The 12,128-nt window shown below is 48.6% G+C and overlaps 1 protein-coding gene across 1 annotated transcript in view; it reads left to right on the top strand.

Moving 5' to 3' along the window:
* Positions 1-12,128, top strand: part of tmx4 (thioredoxin related transmembrane protein 4) — a 51,161-nt gene that overhangs the window by 16,618 nt on the left and 22,415 nt on the right. The window contains exon 2 of the mRNA XM_033026235.1: positions 9,031-9,146. Coding sequence (XP_032882126.1) covers positions 9,031-9,146 — 116 coding nt within the window. The remainder of the gene's footprint in view (positions 1-9,030; positions 9,147-12,128) is intronic.

Here is a 12,128-nt window from a genome sequence, read left to right as displayed (position 1 = left end):
ACGCCGGTCACGGGCAAACTCCGTGCAGACAGCACCCGAGGTCAGGATTGAACCCAGGTTTCTGGCGGCTGTAAGGCAGTGACTGTACCACTGCGCCACCCTGCCATCACCTATCCATGATCTCCAGAGATGCTGCCTGACCCGTTGAGTTACTCCAGCACTTTGTGTGCAGTTCTGGTAGACACCTTAGATTCAAGTCAAGTCAATTTTATTTCTATAGCACATTTAAAAACAATTCTCGTTGACCAAAGAGCTTTACATTGGTGCAGGTACTAACTTGCTACATACAGCGCTCCCTCAGAGGATCTCAAGATCTAGTCTAGACTTAAAAGAGTTGATGGAGGGGGCAGTTCAGATGGGAAGAGGGGATGCTGTTCCATAGTCTAGGTGCTGCAACCGCAAAAGCGCGGTCGGCCCTGAGCCGCGGGAGGAAAGACGAGTTGGCTTTGGAGAAGTTGGCTCGGAGCTGGGGCAGCGGCCACCCGGCCTCGAAGCTGGGGCAGCCGCAGCGGCCACCCGACCCGACCGCGGGCCCAGTGGACGACATCGTCGGGAGCTCGCAGGTCACAGGTTGGTGACCTGTTCTCCGGAGCTCCCGCAACAACAGCTGCGTCCGCTGGACTGGAGGGCGGCAGCTTCGGCAGCTTCGACCAACCTCGGGCCGAGGAGTTGAACCGGCCCGTTCGCGGAGCTCGGATTCAGCCGCGGGACTGACATTACTTACCATCGCCCGGCGGGGTCACAACATCTGAAGCCTGGATCGCCTTGGCGCAGAAGGAACATAAGAAGGGAAGAGACAAAGACTTAAGACTTTTGCCTTCCGTCACAGTGAGGAGGTGCCTGGTGAACTCACTGTGGTGGATGTTAATTTGTGTTTATTGTGTGTTTTTGTCATTTTTACTATATGTAGGACTGCAAGGCAACAACATTTCGTTCAGACCACAAGGTCTGAATGACAATAAAGGCTACTTTGACTTTGACTTTGACTTTGAGAAGGTGCAGAAGAGATTCACCCGGAAGCTGCCTGTATTGGAGTGGATGAACTACAAGGAGAGATTGGACAAGCTTGGAGAGTTGTTGCTTTTTCCCCAGAATGAGAAGGTTGAGCTTGGTAATGGGAGGAACGTATATGAAACAAAATGAACAAAATTTGTCTTTAGTCATGAAACTGGCTCCAGGGAATTGGCTGTGCCTTGTTTGCAAGCTGGTGATCTATCCTGAGGATTAGTTATTTGACTTAAATGGCTTTTCACTCTATTTCCAATTATAAATGTTAAAATGAACCTCGCATAACTTGAACAATTACAGGGCAATTGTTGCTTCGAGAGCTTTTCCATTAACAGGGCGGCACGGTGGCGCAGCGGTAGAGTTGCTGCCTTACAGCGCCAGAGACCCGGGCTCTATCCTGACTGCAGGTACTGTCTGTAAATTCTCCCCATGACCTGTGTGGGTTTTCTCCAGGTGCTCCGGTTTCCTCCCACACTCCAAAGCCGTACAGGTTTGTAGGCTAATGGGATTCGGTAAAAAATGTAAATTGCCCCTTGAGTGTTTGGGATAGTGTTAGTGTGTGGGGTGATCGCGGGCACCGGAGGCTGAAGGGCCTGTTTCCGTGCTGTATCTCTAAAGTCCAAAAACAACCTACTTATTATATTTGGCTGCTTGTTCCTTAATATGATTAGGTCATTCTTGCTATTGAGGGAGTGCAGCGTAGGTTCACCAGGTTAATTCCCAGGATGTCGGGACTGCCATATGATGAAAGAAGGGGTCGACTGGGCTTGTGTTCACTGGAATTTAGGATGAGAGGGGATCTTATAGAAATTCGTAAAGGATTGGACAGGCTAGATGCAGGAAAAATGTTCCCCATGTTGGGGGACTCCAGAACGGGGGGTCACACAGTTTAAGAATAAGGGGTAGGCCATTTAGGACTGAGATGAGGAAAAACCTTTTCACCCAGAGAGTTGTGAATCTGTGGAATTCTCTGCCACAGAAGGCAGTGGAGGCCAATTCACTGGATGTTTTCATGAGAGAGTTAGATTTAGCTCTTGGGGCTAAATGAATCAAAGGATATGGGGGGAAAAGCTGGAACGGGGTATTGATTTTAGATGATCAGCCACGGTCATATTGAATGGCTCGAAGACTCCTGCACCTATTTTTCTATGTCTATGTTTCTAACTAGTGCACACACAGACGACTCTTAACATTATGGGCATTTGGGTTACATACAACATTGGAACAGTATGGCACAGAAAACATCGAAAGTAAGTGCAGAAGTAGGCCATTCGGCCCATCGAGCCAGCACCGCCATTCAATATGATCATGACTGATCATCCAAATTCAGTACCCCGTTCCTGTCTTCTCCCAATATCCCTTGATTCCGTTAGCCCTACGAGCGATATCTAACTCTCTCTTGAAAATATCCAGTGCCTTCTGTGGCAGAGAATTCCACAGATTCATAACTCTCTGGGTGAAAAGGTTTTTCCGCATCTCAGCCCTAAATGGCCTCCCCCTTATTCCTGAACTGTGACCCGTGGTTCTGGACTCCCCCCCCCCCCCCCCCCAACATGGCAAATATTTTCCCTGCAAATGTTCAGAAACAGGCCCTTCGGCCCACAATGGCTGTTCTGAACAGAATGGCAAGCTAAAACTATCTCATCTGATCTCCCCTCTTGTAAAAATTCACAGTTTGCTGACTAAGATCTTGAGACACGGAATAAAATTCACTCTCACGGGACTTTATGTGGAAAAAAAGTAAATAAATCAATATTTGAGCATAACACGGCGGCGCAGCGGTAGAGTTGCCTCCTCACAGCGCCGGAGACCCGGGTTCGATCCCGACTACGGGCGCTGTCTGTATGGAGTTTGTACGTTCTCCCCGTGACCTGCATAGGTTTTCTCCGAGATCTTCGGTTTCCTCCCACACTCCAAAGACGTACAGGTATGCAGGTAAAATTGGCTTGGCACAAGTAATGTGCAGGGATCGCTGGCCGGCACTGACCCGGTGGGCCGAAGGGCCTGTTTCCCCACTGTATCTGTAAACCTAAAACTAAACACATGATTACACTGTCAGCAGTACATTTGAGCATTAAATGTTGGCTGCAGAGGTTATGGGGAGAAGGCAGGAGAACGGGGTTAGGAGGGAGAGATAGATCAGCCATGATTGAATGGCAGAGTAGACTCGATGGGCCGAATGGCCTAATTCTGCTCCTATCACGCATGTCCTTAAATGAACAAGGGTGGCACAGAGAGTGGTGAATCTCTGGAATTCTCTGCCACAGAAGGTAGTTGAGCCCAGTTCATTGGCTATATTTAAGAGGGAGTTAGATGTGGCCCCTGTGGCTAAAGGGATCAGGGGGTATGGAGAGAAGGCAGGTACGGGATACTGAGTTGGATGATCAGCCATGATCATATGGAATGGCGGTGCAGGCTCGAAGGGCTGAATGGCCTACTCCTGCACCTATTTTCTATGCTTCTATGACCTTTGTGGGCCGAAGGACCTGTTTACATGCTGCATCTCTAAACTAGTTTAGCTGGGTTAGTTTATTGTCACGTGTACCGAGGTACAGTGGGAAAAAAAGCCTTTGTTCACTGTACCTCGATACAGGTGACAATAAACTAAACTAAACAAACAAAACTAGTTTAGACTAAACTAAAAACTAAACAATGCATAGAGATTAAGGGGTTGCAGCTTGTAAAATGCTGCAGGTATTTTGTTTACTAGTAAATAATAACATTGCACTTGGGAAAATGTGATGCTTACTATTCAGTACTTTTGGATCTGTTTATTCTTCACCAAACTTTACCGGGAGGCAATGAAATAGCAATGCATAACACAGTACATTATTAATGGAATAAATAAGATTTCAAAACTGGTAGCGATTTTTTTCCTTTCCTTTTCATTACTGGCTCAAAGCTTTAGGGAAAAAGCTGAATGCATTTTAAACACAAAACTAATTTTCCTTTAATTGAAGTCACTAAAATGAAGCATGACTTGTGTGCCCCAAGGGCTTTTTGAGTTGGGGAAGGCAGATGAGTTTGCATTGGTGTGGTTAGGATAGATCTTCATCCAAAGTGTATTGGTCATCCCACCCATTGCAGTTGATAGAATTAAATATAGGGCACCGTGGAGGTCCACGCGTTGTGTAAACTGTTTCTTTATTAATCGATACAGCCCCGTCACTCACATGCATTCAGTTAATATCTATATTACTAAAATTCTGATCTTGACCACTTCCTGTTGTTCTGTATATTGATTTTAGAAAAAAACACTGCCTCTTACGGCTGTGATTTTTGGCCATCTTACTCAGTCCCCCTCCGCTGCGCAGGACAAGAAGATTTTTCCCATCGATAAAAATTAAAAGAGTTATTAGTGTTTAAAAAATGTTGAGATTCTCTCTCCTGAAGGCCACGCCCCTTCCGGAGGGACTATAAAACCCGGAAGTGTTGAGTGCCTCAGTCAGTCTCTGCAAGATGGGGGAAGTGAGAGGGTCACGTCTCTCAGTCCGAGCTGTGTATAACACCGAACACATGTCAACCTAACTGTGAGTGTGGTTTTACTGACGTTGAGTGCCCTTAATGTGGTTTGAAAATGAAAATGTGGTTGGTTTGAAATAAAGCACAGCAAATGGCTGGTGGTGGTTGGTTTGAAATAAAGCACATGATTAAAAGTCTAAACTTGACAACTTCCTGTTTGCACTGTATATTGATTTACGATTTGAATTTGGTGGCCTTGCACCCTGCTTGAAATGGAATTTCAAGGAATAGTCGTGAGTCAACTGCCAGCCCACCAGCCGTGAGTGAGCTGCCAGCACATCAGGCTTGAGTGACTGAGCTGCCACCCCAAGAATCCATTTGGCCCACAATGTCCATACTAGCCCTCTGGAAACCAGTCCCTTCAGCCCACAACACCCAAGCTAGCGCTCCAGAAAGCCCCACCCCCCCCCACTGGCCACCAATATTGGAAATGGTGGAGAGGTGGAATATTACGTTGGGGGACCAGCCCTCCCGTGTGAAGATGGGACCCAATGGATCCCTCTTAGTCTAGTTTAACTATAACCGTGCCGTCGTTCTTGAGCACACACACCAGTTAACTCCCAACTCATAAATTCCGCGCGGCAACGGCCTGCCGGCCCGCAGCCGCATTGAGGCCGTACGCACCGCCTCGACGGGCATACGCAGCGTCTTGACGCCGTACGCAACGTCTTGATGCCGTACGTCACGCGCGAACTTCCCGCGGACGTCACTCGAACTTCACGTCGCTCACTCGACCTCCGCGCGGCCCCCGCTTCCGGTTTGGTCGCGCAGTCGCATGCTCGGGGGCCATGCCCTTAACACTACCCTACACACACTCGGTACAATTTTACAATTTTTACCAAGCCAATTAACTTACAAACCCGTACGTCTTTGCAGTGTTGGCAGGAAACCGGAGCTCCCGGAGAAAACCCACACGGGTCACGGGGAGAAAACGGACAAACTCCATATAGGCAGCACCTGTAGTCAGGATCGAACCCTGGTCTCTGACTTTGGAAATTGGCGTTACAGAACGTTTTCTAACAACAAAGGCGGACAAATGGGACAGGCTTTGATGGGGGCATGTTGGTTGGCATGGACGAGTTGGGCCGAAGGGTCTGTTTCCGTGCTATAAGGCACTACGATTCTTTGACGCCTGGAGTTGCCCATTGTGTGGTTTAGCTTTATGTTACGTAAATATCTTTTGATGTTTGATTATTGATACTCTGTTCATATCTGTCGGAATTTCAGGCTGGCTATATTAATATCCGTGAGAAGCTGGCAGTGTGATGAGGACAAATGTTTTTAATATAATGTTCACAGGCAGTTCTTATAGTCATGGTTGGGATCCGATGTTCCTCAACGTGTGTTTAACTACTGTGAAATATTATTTATTTCCTATGTTTAAGAAAGAACTGCCGGTGCTGGAAAAACTGAAGGCAGACAAAAATGCTGGAGTAACTCAGCGGATGAGGCAGCAGCTATGGAGCGAAGGACCCGAAACGTCACCTATTCCTTCGCTCCATAGATGCTGCCTCACCTGCTGAGTTTCTCCAGCATTTTTGTCTATTTATTTTCTATGTTCCCATGAGCGGCACGGTGGCGCAGCAGTAGAGTTTCTGCCTAACAGCGCCAGAGACCCGGGTTCGGTCCCGACTGCGGGCGCTGTCTGTACGGAGTTTGTACGCTTTCCTTGTGGTTTTCTCCGAGAACTTCAGTCTCCACCCACACTCCAAAGGTGTACAAGTTTGTAGGTTAATTGGCTGGGTGTAAATGTGCGGGGATCGCTGGTCGGCGCGGACTCGGTGGGCTGAGGGGCCTGTTTCAGTGCTGTATCTCTAAACCAGACGAGAAAAGCTAAACTCTCTGCCTCTGTAATGTTGTTCTCAATGACTCAAGCTTTCTCGAAAGGTTGGTTTGTAGGATGGGGCACGGCTGTAATACACTATTACACAACAACAGCTTCAGACGTAGGAGGAGGAGGGGGGGGGGGCATCATTTAATAAGGATATTATTCCACCAGAATTATTCCTTTGTCATAATATCGCCACTTCTATGGACCATTATCCATGTCCATAAATTACCAGGCAAATAGGCTTTAAGTAACGTGCAGGAAGGAACTGCAGATGCTGGTTTCCACTGAAGATAGACACAAAATGGTGGAGTAAACTCAGCGGGACAGGCTGCATCTCTGGAGAGAAGGAACAGGTAACATTTCGGGTCGAGTCCCTTCTTCAGACTGGGAGTCGGGGAGAAAGGGGAACTAGAGATATGAAAAGGGACAAAGAACGAGAGAAAAAGAAGTGCGGCACGGTGGTGCAGCGGTAGAGTTGCTGCCTCACAGCGCCAGAGACCTGCGTAAAAGTGAATGATTTGCACTGAAGCATTTTCAGGCCCTTGGTACTCTCAGTAACATTGCAACTCTCATATGTGTGCTAACCTTGAGCGACAGTGTATGGGTGTGGTTCAACTGAGTCAGAAACAAACCTACTTCCCTTCCATTGACTCAATCTACACCTCGTGCTGCCTCGGCAAGGCCAGCAGCATAATCAAGGACCAGTCGCACCCCTGGCCACTCCCTCTTCTCCTCTCTCCCATCAGGCAAAAGCTATAGAAGTGTGAAAACGCACACCTCCAGATTCAGGGACAGTTTCTTCCCAGCTGTTATCAGGCAACTGAACCATCCTACCACAACCAGAGAGCAGTGCTGAACTACATTGGAGTCCCTTGTAATATCTTTGATCGGACTTTACTGGATTTTATCCAGCATTAAACACTTTATTCCCTTTTATCCTGTATCTGTATGCTGCGAACAGCACAATAGTAATCATGTATTGTCATTCCGCTGACTGGTTGGCACGCGACAAATGCGTTTAAATGTACCTTAGTACACGTGACAATAAATTAAACGAAATAAATAACATAGAAACATAGAAACATTGAAAATAGGTGCAGGAGTAGGCCATTCGGCCCTTCGATCCTGCACTGCCATTTAATATGATCATGACTGATCATCCAACTCCGTATCCTGTACCTGCCTTCTCTCCATACACCCTGATCCCTTTAGCCACAAGGGCCACATCTAACTCCCTCTTAAATATAGCCAATGAACTGGCCTCAACTACCTTCTGTGGCAGAGAATTCCACAGATTCACCACTCTCTGTGTGAAAAATGCTTTTCTCATCTCGGTCCTAAAAGATTTCCCCCTTATAACGAAAATCAATAACTAAATGTGGTACAGCTGGTGGTGCCCCTGCCTCATGGTTGATCCAGACCTCTGGTGCTGTCTATGGGGAGTTTGCACGTTCTCGCCTCGGGTCCAAGACTCTTCCAATAGTGGAAACAACCTCACCACATCCATCCAGGCCTTTCACTAAGTTTCGATGAGGTCCCCCCCTAAACTCCAGCGAATAGAGGCCCAGTGCCGTCAAACGCTCATCACATGTTGACCCATCATACCCAGGACTTTGTGCCTATCTTTGGTATAAACCAGCATACAGTCAAGCGGTATGAACATTGACTTCCCTAACGTCAAGTAACCTTTGCTTCCCTCTCTCTCCATCCCCTTCCCAGTTCTCCGACCAGTCTGGCTGTCTCCTACTACATTTTATCTCTGTTTGCTTTGTTGTTCCCTTCTCCCAACTAACGATGATCAATTCTACATTATCCTTGATCTCCATTCCCCTTTGTCCCGTTTTCACACCTTACACTTCATTATCTGTGGATCTCCCTCTCCCCTGACATCAGTCTCGACCCGAAACGTCACCCATTCCTTCTCTCCGGAGATGCTGCCTGACCTGCCGAGTTAATCCAGCATTTTGTGTCTTACAGTAACTTCAGTTTAAACCAGCATCTGCAGTTCCTTCCTACACATTTTGTCTGCAGTTCCTTTCTACAAACAGTATTGTTCACATGTAGAGTTGCCAACTTTCTCACTCCCAAATAAGGGACAAATTCCCGACGGCAATTCGTTGACCGACTCGGCCGTGGCTGGGTGAATGATGAGTTGGCCCGGGTGCTGGACTGCACACAAAGCCCAGCCGGCGGGCCAGCTGAGGAGTTTTGGCCCGGGCCGCGCGACGTCGCGCGCAAAGTCCGGCACCCCATCCAACTCATGAACCAATGATCGGCCATGAGGTGGTGGTGTCGGCGGTAAGCGAAGGTCCGAAGGTCGGACAGCTGGCCGGGCTGCCGACCGACGGGGCCACGGGCGAGGCGCTGCTGCTGCACTCCATGGGCTGCACTACGTCGGGACGGGTGAGGCGGGGCTGGACGCGGCGCTCTGACCCGACAGTCCCCTCGACCCAAGTAGTAGCAGTCAAATACGGGACAAGGGCGGTCCCGTACGGGACAAACCAATTTAGCCCCATATACGGGATGTCCCGGCTAATACGGGACAGTTGGCAACACTATTCGCATGTAACTGGACCTGGGTCTTTTGCCCAAAAAAAATGCCTCAACCAAAATGCTTGGGTTGAATAAAATTCCTGTTGTAATCTCCGGCTTTCCTTTCACTCCGGCAGCCATGCACCCTGGTGTCCCGCCTGCAAACAGATCCAGGTCGACTGGGAAGATCTCGGGAAGGCCCGCGGGGATCTTGGCATCCACGTCGGGAAGGTGGACGTCACCCGAGAACCAGGTACGCTGACTGACTCCGTTCCCACCGGCGGGAATTCCGGGCGGCACGGTGGCCATTGCAGAGTGTAGATCGATAGGCACAAAATGCTGGGGTAACTCAGCGGGACAAGCAGCGTCTCTGGAGAGAAGGGACCGGGTGACGTTTCGTGTCGAGACCCTTCTTCATTGAGTCTGAAGAAGGGTCTCGACCCAAAACGTCACCCGTTCCTTCTCTCCGGAGACGCAGCCGGTCCCACTGAGTTACTCCAGCATTTTGTGTCTATCCTCGGTATAAAGCAGCGTCTGCAGTTCTTTCCTACACAGGATGCTTGAGTGTTTTGGTTTAGTTTAGTTTAGAGATACAGCGTGGAAACAGGCCCTTCGTTCCACCGAGTCCGCGCCGACCAGCGATCCCCGTACACTAGCGCTAACCTCTTGGTCTCATGAAAATAAGTGATACGGAACTACAGCAGTGATTTATTATAACTTGGGTGGATATTATTTTTATGAACCCATGGAGGGTGCAGAAGAGGTTTACAGGTCCCGACCGAAACATCGTTTGAGGCGGCACGGTGGCGCAGCGGTAGAGTTGCTGCCTTGCAGCGCCGGAGACCCGCGTTCGATTCTGTCCACGGGTGCTTGTCTGCACGGAGTTTGTACGTTCTCCCTGTGACCGTGTGGGTTTGCTCCGGGTGCTCCGGTTTCTTCCCACACTCCAAAGACGTACAATTTGTAGGTTAGTTGGCTTAGTAAAAATGGTAAATTGTCCTTAGCGTGTGTAGGATAGTGTTAGTGTGCGGGGATCGCTGGTGGGCGCGGACTCGGTGGGCTGAAGGGCCTGTTTCCGCGCTGTATCTCTAAACTAAACTGAAGCCCCAAAGACGTGCGGGTCCGTCGGTCGTTTGGCCCCCTGTAAATTGCCTCTATGTGTGTGGGGGAATGGATGTGAAAGTAGGAAAACATATAACATAAGTGTGATCGGGCGATCGATGGTTGGCGTATACATGAGGGGCTGAAATGCCTGTTCCCGTGCTTTTCCTCTAAGCTGATATCATTGTTATCATTACCTGTGTGCTCTTAAAACCAAAATGTGGATCTCTTCATAGTTTCATAAGGTTGCCAAATATTTAATGCATGCCAAATAAAATGTAAAAGACCACACCGTTATACAATATCACATGAGCAACATCCCCCACATATAATACTCAAAGCTGATGTTGCTCCTGCCTTTTGAAACTATTTTTTCTATTCACTTGCTACCTGCTGGATAAGTTTATAATTAATTGGGGGAGAGTAGGAGCGATCTTTCAAAACTCCTATTTCTTTATGGGGGAAGTTTGCATTCCTGATTAGGAAGTCTAACATGGGCAGGACCTGCACAGTGGATGATAGTGGGCAGTGTTGTAGGGCAGAGGGATCTAGGAATACAGGTGCATGGCTTCCTTAAGGTGGATTTGCAGGTAGAGCAGGTGGTCAAAAAAGGCTTTTGGCACATTGGCCTTCATCAGCCAGAGTATTGAATATAGAAGTTGGGAGGTCATGTTGCAATTGTATAAATGTTGGCGAGGTCACATTTAGAGTAATGTGTTCAGTTCTGGGCATCTTGTTATAGCGGCTGGGCTTGTATTCTCTGGAGTTTAGAAGGATGAGAGGGTATCTTATTGAAACATATACGATTATTAAGGGTTTGGACACGCTAGAGGCAGGAAACATGTTCTGATGTTGGGGGAGTCCAGAACCAGGGGCCACAGTTTAAGAATAAGGGGTAAACCATTTAGAACGGAGTCGAGGAAACACTTCTTCACACAGAGAGTTGTGAGTCTATGGAATTCTCTGCCTCAGAGGGCGATGGAGGCTGGTTCTCTGGATACTTACAAGAGAGAGCTAGATAGGGTTCTTAAAGATAGCGGAGTCAGGGGGATATGGGGAGAAGGCAGGAACGGGGTACTGATTGTGGATGATCAGCCATGATCACATTGAATGGTGGTGCTGTCTCGAAGGGCCGAATGGCCTACTCCTACACCTATTGTCTAGAAATATATTGTCAAGCTGGTAAGGGCACAGAGAAGATTTACGAGGATGCTGCCAGGACTGGAGGACCTGAGCTATAGGCAGAGGTTGAGCTGGCTGGGACTCTATTCCTTGGAGCGCAGGAGGATGAAGGGTGATCTTATAGAGGTGTGTAAGATCATGAGAGGAATAGATCCGGTAGACGCACAGAGTCTCTTGCCCAGAGTAGGTGAATCGAGAACCAGAGGACATAGGTTTGAGGTGAAGGGGGAAAAGATTTAATAGGAATCTGAGGGGTAACCTTTTCACACTGAGGGTGGTGGGTGTATGGAACAAGCTGCCAGAGGAGGTAGTTGAGGCAGGGACTATCCCGACATTTAAGAGACAGTTAGACAGGTACATGGATAGGACACGTTTGGGTGGATATGGACCAAACGGAGGCAGGTGGGACTAGTGTAGCTGGGACATGTTGGCCGGTGTGGGCAAGTTGGGCCGAAGGGCCTGTTTCCACGCTGTGACTCTAAATGTACTCCATTTGCTTTAGAATGTCGACTGTGACTATGACGATGACTCAATCTATTCCTCTCAGAGGATTGAACCTGGGTCACTGGAGCTAAAGCAAAAATGATGGCCAATTTGCACACAGCGGGCTCCCATAAGCAGCATCATGCTTTGTCATTGATTAATTGAGAGAGTTAATCGAGGGTAAGAACTGGTTCAAAGTCTGCATCGAGGCCCATTTCCAGCACGCAGGCCTAGCCCCAATAGTACTGGAAACCCGTGCCAGTGACAGGACTGGCTGGCGTACAACCATTGAGTATGCGGCCGGCTGTTTCGAAGGTACACGGTGGCGCAGCGGTAGAGTTGCTGCCTTACAGCGAATGCAGCGCCGGAGACCCGGGTTCGATCCCGACTACGGGTGCTGTCTGTACGGAGTTTGTTCGTTCTCCCCGTGACCTGCGTGGGTTTTCTCCGAGATCTTCGGTTTCCTCCC

Source organism: Amblyraja radiata, chromosome 8, assembly GCF_010909765.2.
Source record: "Amblyraja radiata isolate CabotCenter1 chromosome 8, sAmbRad1.1.pri, whole genome shotgun sequence".
Taxonomy (NCBI): Eukaryota; Metazoa; Chordata; class Chondrichthyes; order Rajiformes; family Rajidae; genus Amblyraja; species Amblyraja radiata.
This window is presented reverse-complemented; position numbering and strand designations above follow the sequence as displayed.